Source organism: Rhododendron vialii, chromosome 8a (genome assembly GCF_030253575.1).
Source record: "Rhododendron vialii isolate Sample 1 chromosome 8a, ASM3025357v1".
Lineage (NCBI taxonomy): Eukaryota > Viridiplantae > Streptophyta > Magnoliopsida > Ericales > Ericaceae > Rhododendron > Rhododendron vialii.
In genome coordinates, this window is record NC_080564.1 from 12,514,375 (window position 1) to 12,531,571 (window position 17,197).

Below are 17,197 nucleotides of genomic sequence, written 5' to 3' on the forward strand. Positions count from 1 at the left end.
AAAAACTTTGGTCTCTCTCGCTTCTCACCGATGAGACCCTTCGTCGTGATATCTCCGCACAATCTCAACGATTTGTTATCACTCCTCAATGGAGAGGAATTAGGTTTCAAAACCTTCGCTACGCCGCCATACCATTACCACCATCGCCTCCGCTGTTAACGCTGTTCATTCCATTCGGAGCCTTACACGCAGCTCGTCTCGTCCTCAAATTTCACGGCCTAGAGGAATTGTCTCCATCCACTAGCGCCGAAGCCTTCACCGCCGACACCTTCCCTCAAAATCACGGACGTGGAAACAACGGAGAGAGAGAGAGAGAGGATATCATCTTTCTTCGTCTGGGTTGGAATGGAAATGGGGAGGCGGTGAGATTTGATTCTCCGGGTTGGCGTGGGCAAAAAAGTCACTACACAACCTAACCGAGCCTATGCAGGTTCGGCAAAAATATTTAGGGATGAGATAAAACCGACCCTAAAAACTAGGACCGACCTCTAATTTTCTATATACTCTACCAACGGGCCCCATAGGTTCGGAATGAAATGGGGGCCTGCTATGGACAAGTGCATAGCATGCGTGTTGTGCACCATCTCGGTCATCCGATCAGCCATACGATGGTCTGAAACGACTCTTGTTGTCGAGATGAGAGCCGGAAGAATAGCTCAAATTGTGCACAACACGCATGTTGTCCTGGGTTCCGGAATGGAATGATGATAGGAATATTTCCTAACAAAATATTCTCTCTCAATGGTTCAGATTAATCTCAAACACAAATTTTATCTACTCATACAAACAAATCTAACGGCCCAGATTTCTCCTTCTTCATTCTCACAAATTAAGTTCTGGATGGCATGTTTCGTAAATAATATGCAATCGTGGGCTTATAATTTGAAAGAAAAAAGGTCTACTTTCAAAATTTGAAACTCACTTACCCACGTGGCTTACTATACTCATTCTCTCTCAGTCTCTCACTTTCCTCTTCTCCTCGCTCTCTCTCTCTGGAAACCCAATTGACGCCATCAGCCGGCGACATCTCAGAGGCTCCCTTATGGATTACTCCCTCCATCCCAAATTGGATGACAATTTTTGAAATTTGTATCATTTTTCATTACTTATATCTTTCAATCTATAATGTTTTTCACGAATTTAAAAACTCTGTATAATAGAACTAATCGAGAACTATCAAACAAGATCCATATTGCATATTTTTTGAGATTCATATTGAAAAATATAAGGAATTAAAATTGGCACAGATTTCAAAAATTGTCATCCAATTTTGGACGGAAGGAGTATCTCTTATGCATACAGTATATAGAATTGTTGAATTTGAATAGAAAAAGAAACAACTTTGGTGGCAATTTCGTATATTCTGTTTAGTAAAAAATCCTTCGAATGTATTAGCCTTGGATCAATAATCAGTTTCGGTATTAAATTTTGGATCACGACAAAGGGGAGCTCCCCAAACCCCCCCCCCCCCCCCCCCCGCTTTTTTTTCCCTAAAAGTGCTAAGTTAACAATGCTCAAAGTAGTTGATATATGTGAAGAGATCCGTGTTTAGCACTTTTAGTAAAAATTGAAAATTGCCCTCAAGTTACAAAATTACTGGATGTATTTATTTGCTTCATTAAGCCCCACTCGGCATACTTCTTTAATCTTTTCTAGTGGAGTAAAAGAAATTGGTACGAACTCTGTGAGCAAATTGATAGTTCTTTGTAGCTAGCTTAAATGTATAGTTGGAAGAGTGCTGTAAACACGGGTAATTCTCTTTTGTGCCACTAAGAAGATAATCACAGATTACACACTAATAAATCGATTTAGTATTTGAGCCACTAACTAGCAAATGCCGTAGGCATGAGCAATTTCAACCGGAATGCGTAGTGCCGTAGGCAAGGACAAGCACTATCTTCCAATAACACTCTCCGCTCCGCTTTGTGCACGCGTTTTATTGAGTTTCAACGATCTAAATCTAAAAATTCATCATAAACGTGAAGTTTGGACTAGAATAAGAATAAATACAATTTTAATTCTAATCATCATTTCAATATATTGCTGAACAATTTTTTTTCTCCGTTTCTAAACATTCTTATATTCCACTTGGCACCTTTTCCCACTTCCTTTCCTATCTCCTTCTATTCCCTAGAAACAATAAATATAGAACCACACAAACACTTTATACATACTCACATTTTTTGGTTTGGTGAGGCCCACACACACTGGAGGTATAGTGTGTGGGCCACAATGTGGATGTGAGTGGATTTGTATTAAGTGTTTGTTTCCTATTTTTTTTGTAATGTTTCTTTTTTCTAGAGCAATCATTCTATTTGGCTATTATAAAGTTTTGGGTACCATTGCGGCTTAATCATACACTTATATCCATATTCTCATTTTCTCCGTTGTCTCAAATTACTTAAACATGATAAATGCTCTTTTTCTCGATATCTAAATTTGCAGATTCTAGAGTCATTCTTCAATCATATATTCATATTCATTCAAAAAACATAAAAAGAATACATGTCACCCCACAATGCATTTTGTTTTTCAATCTTCATTTTGTTTTTTTATTCATATATACATTTTATTTGTTCTTTTAATGCATTTTGTTTAGTTTTTTGTCATAATTTTTGGGGTTAATTATTTGTCTCGTCAATCGAAAAAGTATAAATATGTTGACCGATGTTGAAAAAAATTTATATAAAACAACACTTTAGACAAAAAAGACAATTGTTTTATACTTTTTTCGGTTTCAGTGAATTTTTTTTTTTTTTTAACTTTTGATCGTAACCTTTTACTTTGCAGACTCCTCTTGTTGAGATGGATAATTAATCTAAATAATATAATGGAAATCTAGCAAAAATTTTAAAAAAACGAACAAAATACACAAAAACAAAGGAAAAAAAAAGTTTACAAGAACCACCCTAAAGGGACAATTTGCAGCTTTAGCATCCCTTCTACGAACCTCCCCAGACGTTTTTAACAAATGCAGGAACCACCACCCTTGAGATTTTTACAATTGCACTAACCACTCTTAAAAGTGATGAAATAAATAAATAAATAAAGGTGCATTTTTCTAGGTTGGAGTATTTGTCAGTACTCAAAAACAAACTTGTCTTTCGCTTCTGAGCTTTTGGCCAGGTTGGACGGTGGTCGGTGGGTAGACGGGCAAGGTTGGATCTTGATAATATGCCATCACGCAAGATCTCTTGCCCCAACACATACGTGGTGGCATATTATCAAGGCACCAGCTACCAGTGACCAAACACCAGCAGGCATAACTCAGCACAAAAAATACGAGTAAAAGCTCCAAGAACACCAAACAGGATCATTGAACTTTGGACTTTAATATCCATATTCTGTAGACTAAAGTTCATATTCTTGTTCCTTTTTTCTTTCTTTTTTTTTCTAATTGGAGGGGTGGCCCTGGCCACTGTAAACTTATAGACCTAAATACTAGATCTATTTAGAAGAAAAAAAAAAAAAAAAAAACTTCCAAGTTATATACATTGGGCAGCCAAATCTCATTTTAACAAGACGACTGCCCGTCCAAATTTTTTTTTAATCTTTTGAAAATGATATACTCCATGGATGCGGAAGATTATCTGCAATTATGCTTATATAAGTTCATATCTTTAATCTCTTTAAAAAAAATTCATATCTTTAATTGTACAAATTGATCGAGAATATTTAAGATAATCATTTTGGTAGTGATTTTGTACTGTAGTATTTTGTATCGACCGAAATTGAATTTCATTTAATGTTCGCTTACGCCTTACCCGTTACAAAAATCTTACGTCTGGCTCTACCATTACTTTTACTGTTGTCAAAATGGAGCGGGTGGTACATGAATTGAGTGTATATCCTCGTCCTTATTTTTTTGACAATCCTTAGTATAGAGTAGCCTACGTTTACAAAGAAAAAGGAACGGGGCCAATAACGTACTCAAATGGGGCACAAGTCCACGACTACCACACGAGAAAAGTAGGGAACACCTAGCATGAAGCAAGGTTTAGAACTCAAGAACTCCTCAAGGGAAGGATGAGTTCTCACCACCTGAGCTAGCGCCACGTGACTCTACATCCTCGTCCTTTTGTAATGCCAAAAAAAAGCCAGGGATACGCACCATACTTTTTGGGAATTTCTCTTATCTAGATCAGGAACTGTGGAGTTTTTCGGGGATCACAAAATCAGCCAGCTTTTATGTCTTTAGCCTACCTGACAAATGACAATAGTGAAAGACTGAGAATAGACTGCAAGCGGAAAACCTGTGAAATGAATCAAGAGTAGAGTAGTACTGGGCCTGCCTCAGTAAAAGCCCTCCCTAGCTACCCATGAACCCAAGAGAAGAGAACAGGGTATTAGCTTAGGTAGGCGCCATGGGTTTCATGACGAATGCGTTCCATTACCATATATTCTCTCGTTGGGTCACAAGCCAACGTTGATTTTGCCAACATCTATATTTATCACGCCCCGTAATTCAGCGGAAATCTTAGAATAGAACAAAGTAGGAGGCGTGGAAATCGGAAAATGAGAAGTACATACATGGTTATGGCCAAATTCAAACACATGTTTTGAAGAGGTAGGTAGTTTCAACTACGTTATTAGTCTTCGCTGTTGGTGGGAGTTAAAATGCTCCAGTCCCAAGCAAACTGTCAAAATGTGCCGCTGCAGTCAGCACAATTGTGCAATGGATTGATTGAATTTCAAGTCGCTTGTTTACTTAAGGAGGTGTGAATGAAATGAATTTGAAGTGGCTTGTATTCCTGGATCAATTGCTATTTAGAGTGATTAGAATTTCTGGAAACACTCGGGCAATCACAAAACCAGGAGTATATTTGTATCATACATGAGGACCAAATTTTCAACTCAGATGATGGTTAACCTAAGGCAAACGAACTCTCCATGGTACGTTTACAGGAAGCCGCCACAAAATTCTTACAATGTGGGTTATGGGAAGGAAAACAACCAAAATCTTTGTTTGGTAAAAATCCTTGGTTCAATCTCAAAGGTTAATGTAAAGCACCAGATTCCGTCATTTCAGAATGATCAAACGATGGGGTAAGCGAAGAAGCGTTTCCTAGGGCTGCTGACGAGTGAGGGTTAAAATCTCTCTTTAGCTCATTATACCTTTCAACATCAAAGTAATGAATCTTCATAAGCTGCTTCCGCTTCGTGCTGAATCGGCTCTGAAAGAAGCCTTCAAAAGAAGGCTCTTTGGAAGTCCTGAGGAAGAACGCATAGCCAGCCATGAAGTACATAGATGTAACATAGAAGCAAATGGGCTCCATCACATCCCAAGTCAATTCCCAGAATGTGAGCCTCATGAACGCGGCTGTTTGAACGACAAGGAAGCCGAGACCACACCACAGTTCCCTGCGAACAAGAGCATCAGCCCTTTTGTCAATCTCGGCCTTTTGCTTCTCCATCTGTTGTAGTTCCTTCCACCTTGGGTGGTTCGTCTGGAGCCGTTCCGGTGCAGGCAATAAGTTCTGGATGATTTTCACTACCTGTAATCACAAAATCGTGGGAAAATCTTCGTGTAAAACAGAGCTCCTCTCCACCTATTTCTTCATCAAGACTCGAATTTTATGACTTAATTTTGCCCCGTTTACTAGACTTTCCTGATTACCGTTTGCTCTTTCTAACCCCACCAGTTACCTTACTATCTAGTATAATCTACCCCCAAGATAAATTTGTTCTTCCAAATATATACTTTCTTCTTCATACTGCAAATTCTTCAAATTTAACTTCCTAGTGTTGCGTGGATGAAGATTTTTGTGTAGGGGAACATGAAGTATAGTCGCGGTGACTCGAAGACGTGGATTGAAAAGTAAGTTTCACGGATTTGAGGGAAAAAATTGAAGGCTTTTGTGATTTTTCCAATCAAATTACTCAACAAAAAAGAAAAACTCTAGTTGGGAAAGTGATGTGGGATCGAGGGGTCTAAGTCTAGTTTGGAGATCTCCTATACATTTTTACTCTCAAGTTCCTCCCTCTTCTTTTGTGACCAAACAAAGCCTAATCTCCCCCACAACCAAACACAATATAATAGAACTATTGAGTGTGACACAATGTCGAGAACTTGATAATTAAGCATTCCAAGTTGGTTCCAGATACTGGAGCACTTGGCACTTGCAATTTTTTTTTACATTTGTTTTATATATATCTTTAAAAAAGGGTTCATTGGAGCCTAAAGTCACCATCTGAAACGTGGAACCCTTTTACACGTTTTAGATCTGCCCAACACTTCCCTGTGGAAAAAAAATAAGAAAATAAACATGATAAAAAGTTATCAGTATTCTGTAGTCTGGGGGAAATATATAAACAACTCAAAGATTTCACAAAATTCACTAACTCATGTCATGCTCTTGTGCATACAAGGCCACCTTTGGCCTAAATTTTTAAGCTTTTTGGCGCGGTTTTTTTGGTTGTTTTATCTTAGTTCTTATTAAATTTTGGTCAAATTTTACACAACATAGTTCGGCTCCAAAAAAATATCAAAAAAGTACAAAAACATAGTAGAAGAAAGTTGAAAAAACTCATACTCCTATAAGATAACGAAAAAGGCCCAGAAAGTCGGTATTTTTCGTCATCTAACACGGAGTTTTTCAACTTTGCTCTATACACTTTTACGATTTTCCTTATTCAGATCATGTTAAAATTTGACCCATATCTAAGAACTAAGAGAAAAATGACTAAAAAAACCGCGACAAAACATTAAAAAAAAAAAAAAAAAGTTAGGCAAAGGGATCTGAAAGGCCTAAAAGTTAAATTCAAGAAACAGAGAGAGCAAACAGCTAACCTGGTCAGGCCTAAGGAACACAACATTTCCCAAGACGATAACGGTCCCCGACTCATCGAGCATCTTGGCAAACCCTAAACCCTGCTCTCTATCCCCACTGCTCTCACAGCAGATCTGTACAAACTCTTCCATCGTGATTTTATCCTTCGGAACCTTCCGTAGGTTCGACCTCACCGTTTCCAGCTGCGACGCCCTCAGCAGCTTCCTCGCGTCCTCCACCGTCAACTTCCCCTCCTCCGCCGCCGCCGTCGCCTCCCGCGGCGGAACCAACCCGTCCAACCGCACCCGGTTCCTCGCAACGTCCATGCCCCGCAGCCTCTCCAGGAGATTCACTCCCCCGGGAACCGGCCGGAGCTCGGGCGGCGTGGCGGCAGACTGATAAATCGGCCGCGACTGGAGGAACCTGCGGTGAATGCGGTCGTCGCCGGGATCGGGGGCGACCTTGGAAGGATCGGGAGGGATCAAGGTTTGCACGGCGACGGATGAGGAAGAGATGCGGCAGTTTGTTAGGGTGGGGTTGCATGATTTGGATAGGTGGGATAAACGGTGAGCTAGGGTTCTGTTAAACGCCATGGGCGTGGATTTTTAAGATCTAAACGTGGACAGAGAAAGAAGGGTTGTTGTAAAGAAGGGTTGGTACGTAAGAATAGCTTGCGGAATGGGGAAACGGAGAGGCTGTGGATGGGGGTATATATAGGTCGTTCTGTTCGGAACAGAGAGAGAGAGAGAGCAATAAATTCTTTAAATAGTATTGTTTAGAATAATAATAAATACTTGTAAATAAATAAATAAAGATTGAAAGCATAAAATATACTGGTAAATAAGATATGCAGAAAAATAAACGACTTCGGAATGTATGTTACGATAAAGTAGGAGTATATACTATTTCAATGGCAGGAAATCGAAAATTCAAATAAGTTGAAAAAATAATACCATCTATACAAATATATATATATATATATATATATATATATATATATATATATATATATATATATTCATTCCTTTATTTTTTATTTATCTCATTTTCTTCACCTTTTATGCACTGTAATTTTTATTTTGCTTTTTCTTTTACTTTTACTTTTAATTGTAGAAAATTAACAATACAAACTAAAAATTACTTCACCTGTGTTGCTTGGAAATTTGGCAAACTCAGGACTTTTGGCACCAAAAATAACCTGTAAAAAAATTTTGGAGTATAGATGATAGATATATATATCAAATTTTCATAAATTTTACTTTATTCCAAACGATATTTATTTTCCTTTCAATCAAATGAAGATATACTCTGTCAAGTAGTCCAATCCCCAAAATGAAAACTAAAAAGAAATGTAATTGTGCCCAAAGAAATTTGAATTAGTTTTTCATAACTTTACCAAATACATTCATAGCTAATAACTTGTGAACACAATTTTTTTTTTTTTTTTGGCAAATTTGCATTACTTTAAAATTCTCGTTTTGCACTCTCAAATTTTTTGAAACGGATGTTGTATTATCTTAACAAATTGTGTTACAAACGGGGAGTCCAAACAATAACGGCGAATTAAATTTCTTTTCACGAAAATGAATTTTCCGATTCTTGCTATTATCATATATTCATACGGCGTGCTCAAATAATTCGAGTTTTGGAAAGAGTATAATAACACGTATTTTGTGAATGATCGTTATCATCCGTGTCTCCCACGTTATGGCAACTAGACATTATAGGAGTATTTAATTAGCTTGAGTTTTACGAATATTCGCGTAATAATAACAATGGTCCTCTACTCCTCTTCCAGAATATGACAGCATATGTTCCGCGTTCAAACGTCCTCCGTCCACTGTATGGAACCACAGCACGCTATGTAGAGCCTACTTCGGATCGCGCAAAAAAAATACAGAAAAATATTCATAAATTTGGAAATATTTATTTATGAAATTTTGTAAAAAAATGCTCCAATAAATAGCAGTAGGTATGTTTTCTGAATTCGTAGAGACAAAATTTAGAACTGATTTTTTCCAAAACTTCATAAATAAATATTTTAAAATTTAAAAATATTTTATTTTTATAAAATTCGGAATAGATCTCACATGACGTACGGTAGCCTTATGCGGTGGCCTCAAACTTTCTGTTCCGGGTTCCCCCAAATCATCAACCACTACTTACCCAACAAAAAAACTTTGATCAACCACTTCACGGGTGCAACTATCTTAATCACCGTACACGTGGTTGGAAGGCCATCCACCGTCTTCCTTTTTCTTTTCTTCTTTTGAAGGACATGGCTTGGAGTCACCGTTCATGGCCAATTGTCCGCTCCAAGTTCACTTTCCCGATCCAAACTGTTGACTTTGTCTAGAAATTCAACCACATCAAATTCATATTAATCGGATATTGATTAGAGATTAAATTCTTTGTGCCTTTGGTGGAAAACTCTCGATTGGATATCATTAATTGGATATCACTGAAAATTAGTTAGTACAAAACAAAATTAAAGAGCAATGATAAGATAAATAAACACTTCCAAAAAAAATAAACTACGAATCTTTTTCCAAAACAATTATCTCAGAAAGCACCATAGTAGTCGAAATTATTGTTACTCACGTAAATCTCAAAGTGCCTTTCTAATAACCTAATTCGTATTTTTTGGTATTGGCGTCATTCACTTTTATTCTTACCCGCCAATTATTTTGGCACCATAATGGAGAAAACTTTTCCCGTGACGCAAAATCCTATACTTTTGGCCGGATCATTTTTGCAAGAAAGTAAATCTTGCCGGAAAACTTAAAAACAAGTTTCCCACTACTTTTCTGCCAACTGAACACTACAAAAGTTATAAGAAAGTTTATTTTTCTATCATTTACTGTATTTTTCTGGCAACTGAATGGGGCCCAATAGTCATTAAAGGTCTCACTGTATGTTATTGTAGTAATTTGAACCGTTCACCTTGAAGGAACTGCACAGTAATAGTACATTCACGCAAAAAATCAACTTTATCAAACTTTGATATGTATATCAAAAATTGAATTTTAGTTTAAATACAAGGTGGGGACCACAAAAGTGACAGTGACGGAAAATGAGGGTTTTCCATCTAAGATATATATTTTTAGAGTGAATTTATTCACTATTGAACAAAGATATCAGGTCTGTTAATGTTAAGGGTATCGACCAAAACGGTACCGATGGGGTACTGATCATGTGTGAGCCTCATTTTGGAGTTCTGCACAAACGATTAAAATCGTTCATTGTTTTTTAATAAATTTTTTAGTTAATTTGTAAATTTTCAACTCCCTCCAATAAATGTAAGTGCATGCTTCATCTAATCGTCCAATGTTTCTTTCAAAATCTAGAATCCTGAATTCAAAAAGAAAAATTGAACGTTCGATGAAGTATTTACATTTATCAAATCAAGCTAAAATTTTAGAGGTGAATTTGAAAAATTATTTAGAAAATAATGAACGATTTGGATCTTTTGTGTAGGACATCAAAATGGGCCCTACTCATGATCGGTACCCCCATCGTTTTGGTCCGTACTTATCAACAGCCTCTATCACGGAGGCAGTTGGCTTCTACACTACTCCCTCCATCCCCAAATAAGAATTCATTATTCCATTTTGAGTTGTCCCTTAATAAGTGTCAATTTTAAAAAGTTAATAGGTACAAATTTTTACAATTATCATTTTGTCATTTTGAAAAGTTAACAGGTAAGAGCATCCGCAATGTAATAATCAAAAGTGAATAATCAAAACTTGTCACGTCAACTTTTGATTATTAATTTAGAGGGTTGCTAAAGTTAGCAATGTAAAGTCTCATATTGTTACTTTTGATTATTCAAATGCCCAAATTTGATTATTGGTTAGGAGATTGCTAACTTTGATTATTACAATGTGAATACTTTTTTAAGCACACATTGCTAATTTTAACAATCTTTTGATTTTGATTATTACTTGTGGATGCTCTAAGAAGTTATTAGGGAGAAGTAGAGAATATTTTTGGAAACTTGAGGTGAAAGGTGTTATTATGATAATATATTTTTAATAAGTTAGAATTACGAAATTGTATAATTAAAAAAGGACGGAGGGAGTTTGACTTGTCAACGATGTGTCATGCTCAATACTTTGGTAACGACCGCTCAATTTTTTTTTCAAAGGGAAAAAAATAAACGCATGTTTAAAAGGTTAGATATATGGGGATGGCGATGAATAAATAAATGAGTTAAATATTGGAAAAAGAAATGAAACTCCTCCGATTTAGGTGATGATAATCTGAGGGAATGACGTGTAGGTGATTTGGGGGTAACAGCATCCTCATCAAGTTGGTCATCAAATTTTGGATCAAATTAAACCTCAAAAATAATTTTTTGGAAGCTACTCATTTTTTTAAAATTATACAAAATCAGACTCTCTATTTAACTTTATTGTATTAAACTATTGTCTTTTCTTTTCTTTTTTACTTTTACTTTTCTATTCACACATCTGTGAAATTTTTAGGATATCATGTTAAGGAGCATCTTAAAATAGATTTCCTGGTGGATTTCATGTTCAACGTTAGGATCTTACTTAGGATTTCATGTTCAACATTAATTAGGATCTCACTTAGGATTTCTCACATAGGATTTCCTGGTGGTGTTCAAAGTTAGGACTCATGGTGGAGGTTCATGGGGAGGTCCTGGTGGATGTCCCATAGACGGTGAAATAAACATGTTTTCAGATTCAAGTAAATGGTCATCTTGACTAAAAAAAAAAGGAAAAGAATGATGATTGCAAATTCATGATGGAAGAGAGAACCGAGGAGAGAGAACCGATTCAAATTTAGCATAAAATATTCCCCGTTACAGTGCTGGAGTAAAATCTTTGGAAAATGATAAATTAAAGGGGAAGCAAGTGAACAGTTGGCAGTTGCTCGTCTAGTTTGAAGTTTGAAGAGTTACTGTAACACCGGTATTTCTCTCCGACATCGAAGCGAGCCTGATTGCGATGAGATTTTGAAGGAATCGCTTGCAACTTTAATGCATAGGGTGCTTCCACGAGCCTGATGACAAAGCTCCAAAGGTTCGTTAGATTGCTAGTCCAGATCACAAAGCTGAAGTTCGAGAAAAGGTTGTAGGGGGCGTAGCAGTGATAGAGGTAAAAAATGTTGCACAATTTGCCGCGTAAATGGCCGGTGGAACAAACCTTCACCAAGTCCAAAATCTAGTCCTAAAGTTGCTCAACTCCGAGTACGTACGTAAATGCGTGAACTTTTCTTTAAGGAAGGAGTAGTAATTCTCACCCCTTTTTTCATGAATTTTTTTGAACTTATACGAAATCCTTTTTAACCTTTCTTTTTCCCAGAAAAAAATTATTAAAAAGGATTTCATGTAAAATTATGGTCCTTTTTTAACCTTCGTTATAAAATTATGGTTCTAAATGGAACCACTAAATAAATATTTAATTGCCAATTTGTAGATTTTATCAGAATTAGTCTTGGCATATACCTTATCTGTCTCAAAATTATATCTTTATTGTGTTCGTTTTGGGTATCTAGACCAATTTGCTCACGGTCTTTAATAAATTTTCTCTCCAATTATTACTCTTATTTCTCTATCTATCTCTTTACACTCATTACCCAAATGGAAAAATTTCTCTCAAAATCCAAACCATACAAAGCTATTATAAAAACAAATTTTTGTACATAATTTTTTAATATATTTCTGCACATATTTAAAAAAGGGAAATGATATTGGCACCCCAAAAAAACAAAGGAAAATGGCTTTGGTGTTATACTGATTTTGGAGTGCCTGCATTAATTTTTGGAGTACCAATATCATTTCTCTTAAAAAACTAATTGAGATCTTTAAATTGCTGAAAAATAATTCAAAAATATTAGTACTTCAGTTTTTATTCAAAAATTACACGTCATTCCATAGTGGGCTATTGGGGAAGAGGGAGTAATACATACATGTATATGGATAGATATAGATAGATAGATGTGTATATATTTAGAAACCCGTTTAGTAGAAGTGTGAACAAAAATAATTATTTTCTTAAAAAGAAATCAATAGAGTTAGAAGTAATCTTCATCTAATAATTTCCCCCCAAAAAAATCTGTTTTTTTCGATTATTCTTAAAAGGACGAATCCGAAAAATAAAATTGTGTAGACCAGATATTTGAAAGTGTTGATTATAGACAAAGACAAGTCATCTCAAGGGGAAAAAAATTTGTGCTAGCTTTAGGAGTATTGCTCCCCCCTCTCACAAAAGTGCGTAGACTCTACTTCCAAATGTGTGGACCCCACTCACTTTTGTGATCATAAGGATGAGCATTGTTTTTGGAACATGCACACTTCAGGGTGCATCTCACATGCTACCAGTTTAGCTTAAGCTAAAACTCCTCCTCCTTGGAAAAGTAGGTTATTTTTCTCCTCTTGGATCAAGAATGAGATAAAGAAGAGTGTAAGCGTTGGTACCACATATATAGGCATGATAGGAGAGTCAAATCTACTTTGCTTATGAATGGCTCTAATAACTGATCGATGCGATTCCCCCAACATGAATACTAATGAGTGAAATCCAATTTGATGCTCTAATTGTGTACCAAAATCATGAGAGAATGAAATATAGTACTATTTGCTTATGAAATACTATAGTACTCTACTACTATTTGGTACATGTATGTTGATCAACTAACAGTAGGCATATATTCTGAGGGTGCTTGGTAGTGATCGAGGTGGGTGGACTAAAATGGCTAGCAGCTGGTGCTAAAATCCCATCATTGATTGCTTTCTTTATTAATTCTGATAAAATGGAAGATAAAGAAGGGAAATAATTTTGTCATTCTCTTTTTTGTTAACGTCACTCCCCTACAAGTATATTTTTGGTGCAAAAATACACTTGCAGGGGAGTGGCATAAACAAAAAAGGGAGTGACAAAATCAACAGCCATAAAGAAACGGGGGAAACAAAAACTTTGAATGATATCCATTGAGATAGAAATGATCGGTCAGCAACCCATCTATATACAAATTATATTAATTTTCCAAATTAAATGCCAAGTTTATCAAACTAAATAACTGACATCAGCCTAGTGGATTCATTAATCGAAGAGATCAACTTCACCGTCCACTAGAGAGGGTTCTAATTAAAATCGGGATAAAGTTCTGCATACGCAAACCTAGCCAACATAGGATTTGATTGTAGCGCGTGTGCAGGTAGAAGGTAACCTCATATCAAATGCTTTGTGAGGTTTCTCGTTGTCATATAACTATTGTTGCGGTGACCTAAGGATTAGGTTAAAATTCGTTTTCATTTTTCATGACTTGATCATCACCTTCCTGTTAGTTTTATATTCATTAAGTGTGGCTCGCATGCCTTGTCATCTTATTATTGTATTTATGTATTATGTTTATTAAAACTTGAATATTAGATTGAAGTTAATTACCCATATAATAGTGCCTTTTATATGAATAGTTGTCTAATACTTTCTTGATGGAAGGAGGGCGTGACTATTGGAAAGTGTGTGACTCTTGGGAGTCACATATTGGGTTGCGACTATTGGGAAAGGGTCCATCTCTATCTACATAAAGGCCTGTGATTACCATCAAGTTATAGGATTAACGCGATATAGAATAGACTGGCTCCGACCACGAACGTCGGAACACCACCGAAGAACGTCTTGGCGAACTAACTCAGCGTCTGTCTCTCTCTCACAATGTATTAGAATGCTAGTAGACTTTTTGTGTGCATTGTCTTGAACTATGCTGTGAAATGCTCCTTATATAGGCAGAACTTGACCCTTGTCATGCTGCCTGGCCTTCAATTCGTGGAGTAAATGGCAGAATGAATGGGGAAAAAACCCCCCACAATGAATAGATGTAACCCCCACCATGAATATGGGGAAGTAATGGACCCCCAATTCATTCAATTTTCCACCAAAATGGAAAAGTTGAAACTGATGGTGGCAAACAAATGCCACTTGGAAGAACACACCATTTTGGAAAGCCACATCTGTTAATGGTAAGAATTACCAATTAACCGACACACCTAGTCGGCAATTAACGGCACAAATTGGTTATTGAACTTAACCAATTAAAACCTGTTGTCTTTTTCCTTTTCCACAAACAAAACATATATATATATATATATATATATATATATATATATATATATATATATATATATACTGGGTTGATCAAGCCCAATTTCTATAAATATATTATCTCCCACATTCCTAACCAATGTGAAATACAAATCCCTTCCATACTTCCACCAAAATTCATGTGATTGATTTTTGAGTCAATTTTAATCACTCCCAAATAATTGTTTTTATTAAATAAAAATTCATTTTATCCAACAAAAATTAGATTACCATTTTAAGTTCTCGCTTGAACCAATAAACACTCTTGTAGGGTGAGCATGAACCGAATTAGTCCGGTTTTATAGTAAACCAAGAACCAAATCATAACATACGGGCTATGAATTTGAAGAAACAAAATAATTCATAGAACCAAACCAATCCAAACTAGCAAAATACGGCTTGATTTTAATATTGAACCATAGTTCGCTTGAAATTTAAATATCATCTTTATAAACTATTTAAGGTACTTGGAATTGCATGGATAAGTTAAATCAAAACTCATATTATAACTACTTCTATTATTAATCACCAAAACTCAGTAGCATCAAACAACTAAATAAGAGTAGAATACGTGTACTTAGCGAATGAATAGCCATGAATAGAGTATTAGATTAATCCTAAAATTCGTACTTATAGAGCAAAAAAATTTGGAAAATCAATTGAACAATTAGTTACCAAAAAAAAAATTTGGAAAATAAATTGACCAAGCTCATGTCGTATATGTTTAGTGTATTGAAATTTTTTAGGAATAGATTACCCTGTAGAAGCTAGGGAATTATTCTTGGAAGTGAAAGAATAGGGTGGTGAAATGGAACATTAGTTTTGGAAATTAATTCTATTCAGCGTATATAAACAAATTGTATAGATATGTATCGTACGATTCTGACCAGTTTGGAACCGAAGCTGTTAACGTAAATTCATAGACCAAACCATTTAACACAATTTCTATTTTTATTTTATTTTTTTGTACCGGACCAAATCACATTACTAAAAAATCGAACCAAACCATCCAGTTTAGATTGGTTTGAATTGAATTCACGGTTTGACAATTATTTTGCTCACCCCTACACCCTTATCATTTCCTGCGGGCACGTTGTTGTTTACTAAATACTCGTTCGTTCCGGTTAGCCTGTAAAACCTTATTCGCACGTTTTATGCATGTGTGGCGTATTCTTCCTAGTTTATACTCTCGCTTGTACCCTTAGGCTTCGTTCAGTTGCCAGGAAAGTACAAGAAAGGATGGGAAAATCAACTTTCCCATGATTTTTGTAGTGTTCAGTTGGCAGGAAAGTAATGGGAAACATGTTTTTAAGTTTCCCTGCAGGAATTACTTTCCTGCAAAAGTGATCCTGCAAAAAACACAGGATTTTGCGTCGCGGGAAAAGGAAAATGAGTGAACACTCACAAAATTTTCCTGAAAGTTTCTTTTTCCTGAAAAATGAATAACTAAACCTTAATTATTCTTGCAAAATTCTTTTGTCAAATGAACACTCACAGGAAAATAATTTTCTTTTTCCTTTACTTCACTTTTCCTGAGAATAACTTTCCCGTACAATATTCCTGGCAACTGAACGGAGCCCTAGAGTTGTTCAAAGGAGATCATAGGCTGCACGCTGAGAGTAAGTTTGTCGACATGGGATCAGTACCATCGTGTATGGTTCAACTAAATATTACTCCCTCCGTCACTTTTTAAGTGTCCTGCTTCGTAACTCCAACTTATTAAAAAGACATCATCATTATACCTTTCACATCAATTTTTTCTTCTACTTTCTCTACTTACCCATCATCATTACACTTTTATTCACTAAATTTTCAAAATAGAATCTACTTTTAGGAACAAAATAGACAATGCACCAACTTTTACCCACTAACTTTACAAAATGGACACTTATTAAGGAACAGTCCAAAATGGAATACTGGACTTTAAATAAGGGACGGAGGGAGTAGTACGTACGTATCGTCTAGAAATATAGAGATTGTCTGTAACTAAAGGCATGAAGCAATACGTTTTAAGCACACAAAAAAATTTTATCATAAAAAGTGCTTTTGAATTAGATCCCTCATTGCTATTTTCAATTTTATAATATGAAGATTAACATATAATCCATGTGTACAACACTACCAATGATCATCCAAATCACATAAATTCGAGCCAATAAATTCAAACCCAATACTATGTTGCATTCATAAGATCCTATGTTATTTTCTTTTCGTATGTGACTGTAGGGAACTCCGTCTGGTTTGTGCTTAGAGCCTTATATTTATTCCCCGCCGGTCCCAAACCCGGATAAAGGAGGAGGGTTGTGCGTTAGGTAG

The 17,197-nt window shown here is 35.9% G+C and overlaps 1 protein-coding gene across 1 annotated transcript; it reads right to left on the reverse strand.

Moving 5' to 3' along the window:
* Nucleotides 1-4,801: 4,801 nt before the first annotated feature.
* On the reverse strand, nucleotides 4,802-7,504 carry LOC131336673 (calcium uniporter protein 2, mitochondrial-like). The gene is made up of 2 exons (XM_058372590.1): nucleotides 6,791-7,504; nucleotides 4,802-5,495 (listed from the first exon to the last, which is right to left on the reverse strand). Exons 1-2 carry the CDS (start codon nucleotides 7,361-7,363, stop codon nucleotides 4,998-5,000), a joined length of 1,071 nt encoding a protein of 356 aa, XP_058228573.1. The 5' UTR covers nucleotides 7,364-7,504; the 3' UTR covers nucleotides 4,802-4,997.
* Between the last annotated feature and the right edge of the window lie 9,693 nt (nucleotides 7,505-17,197).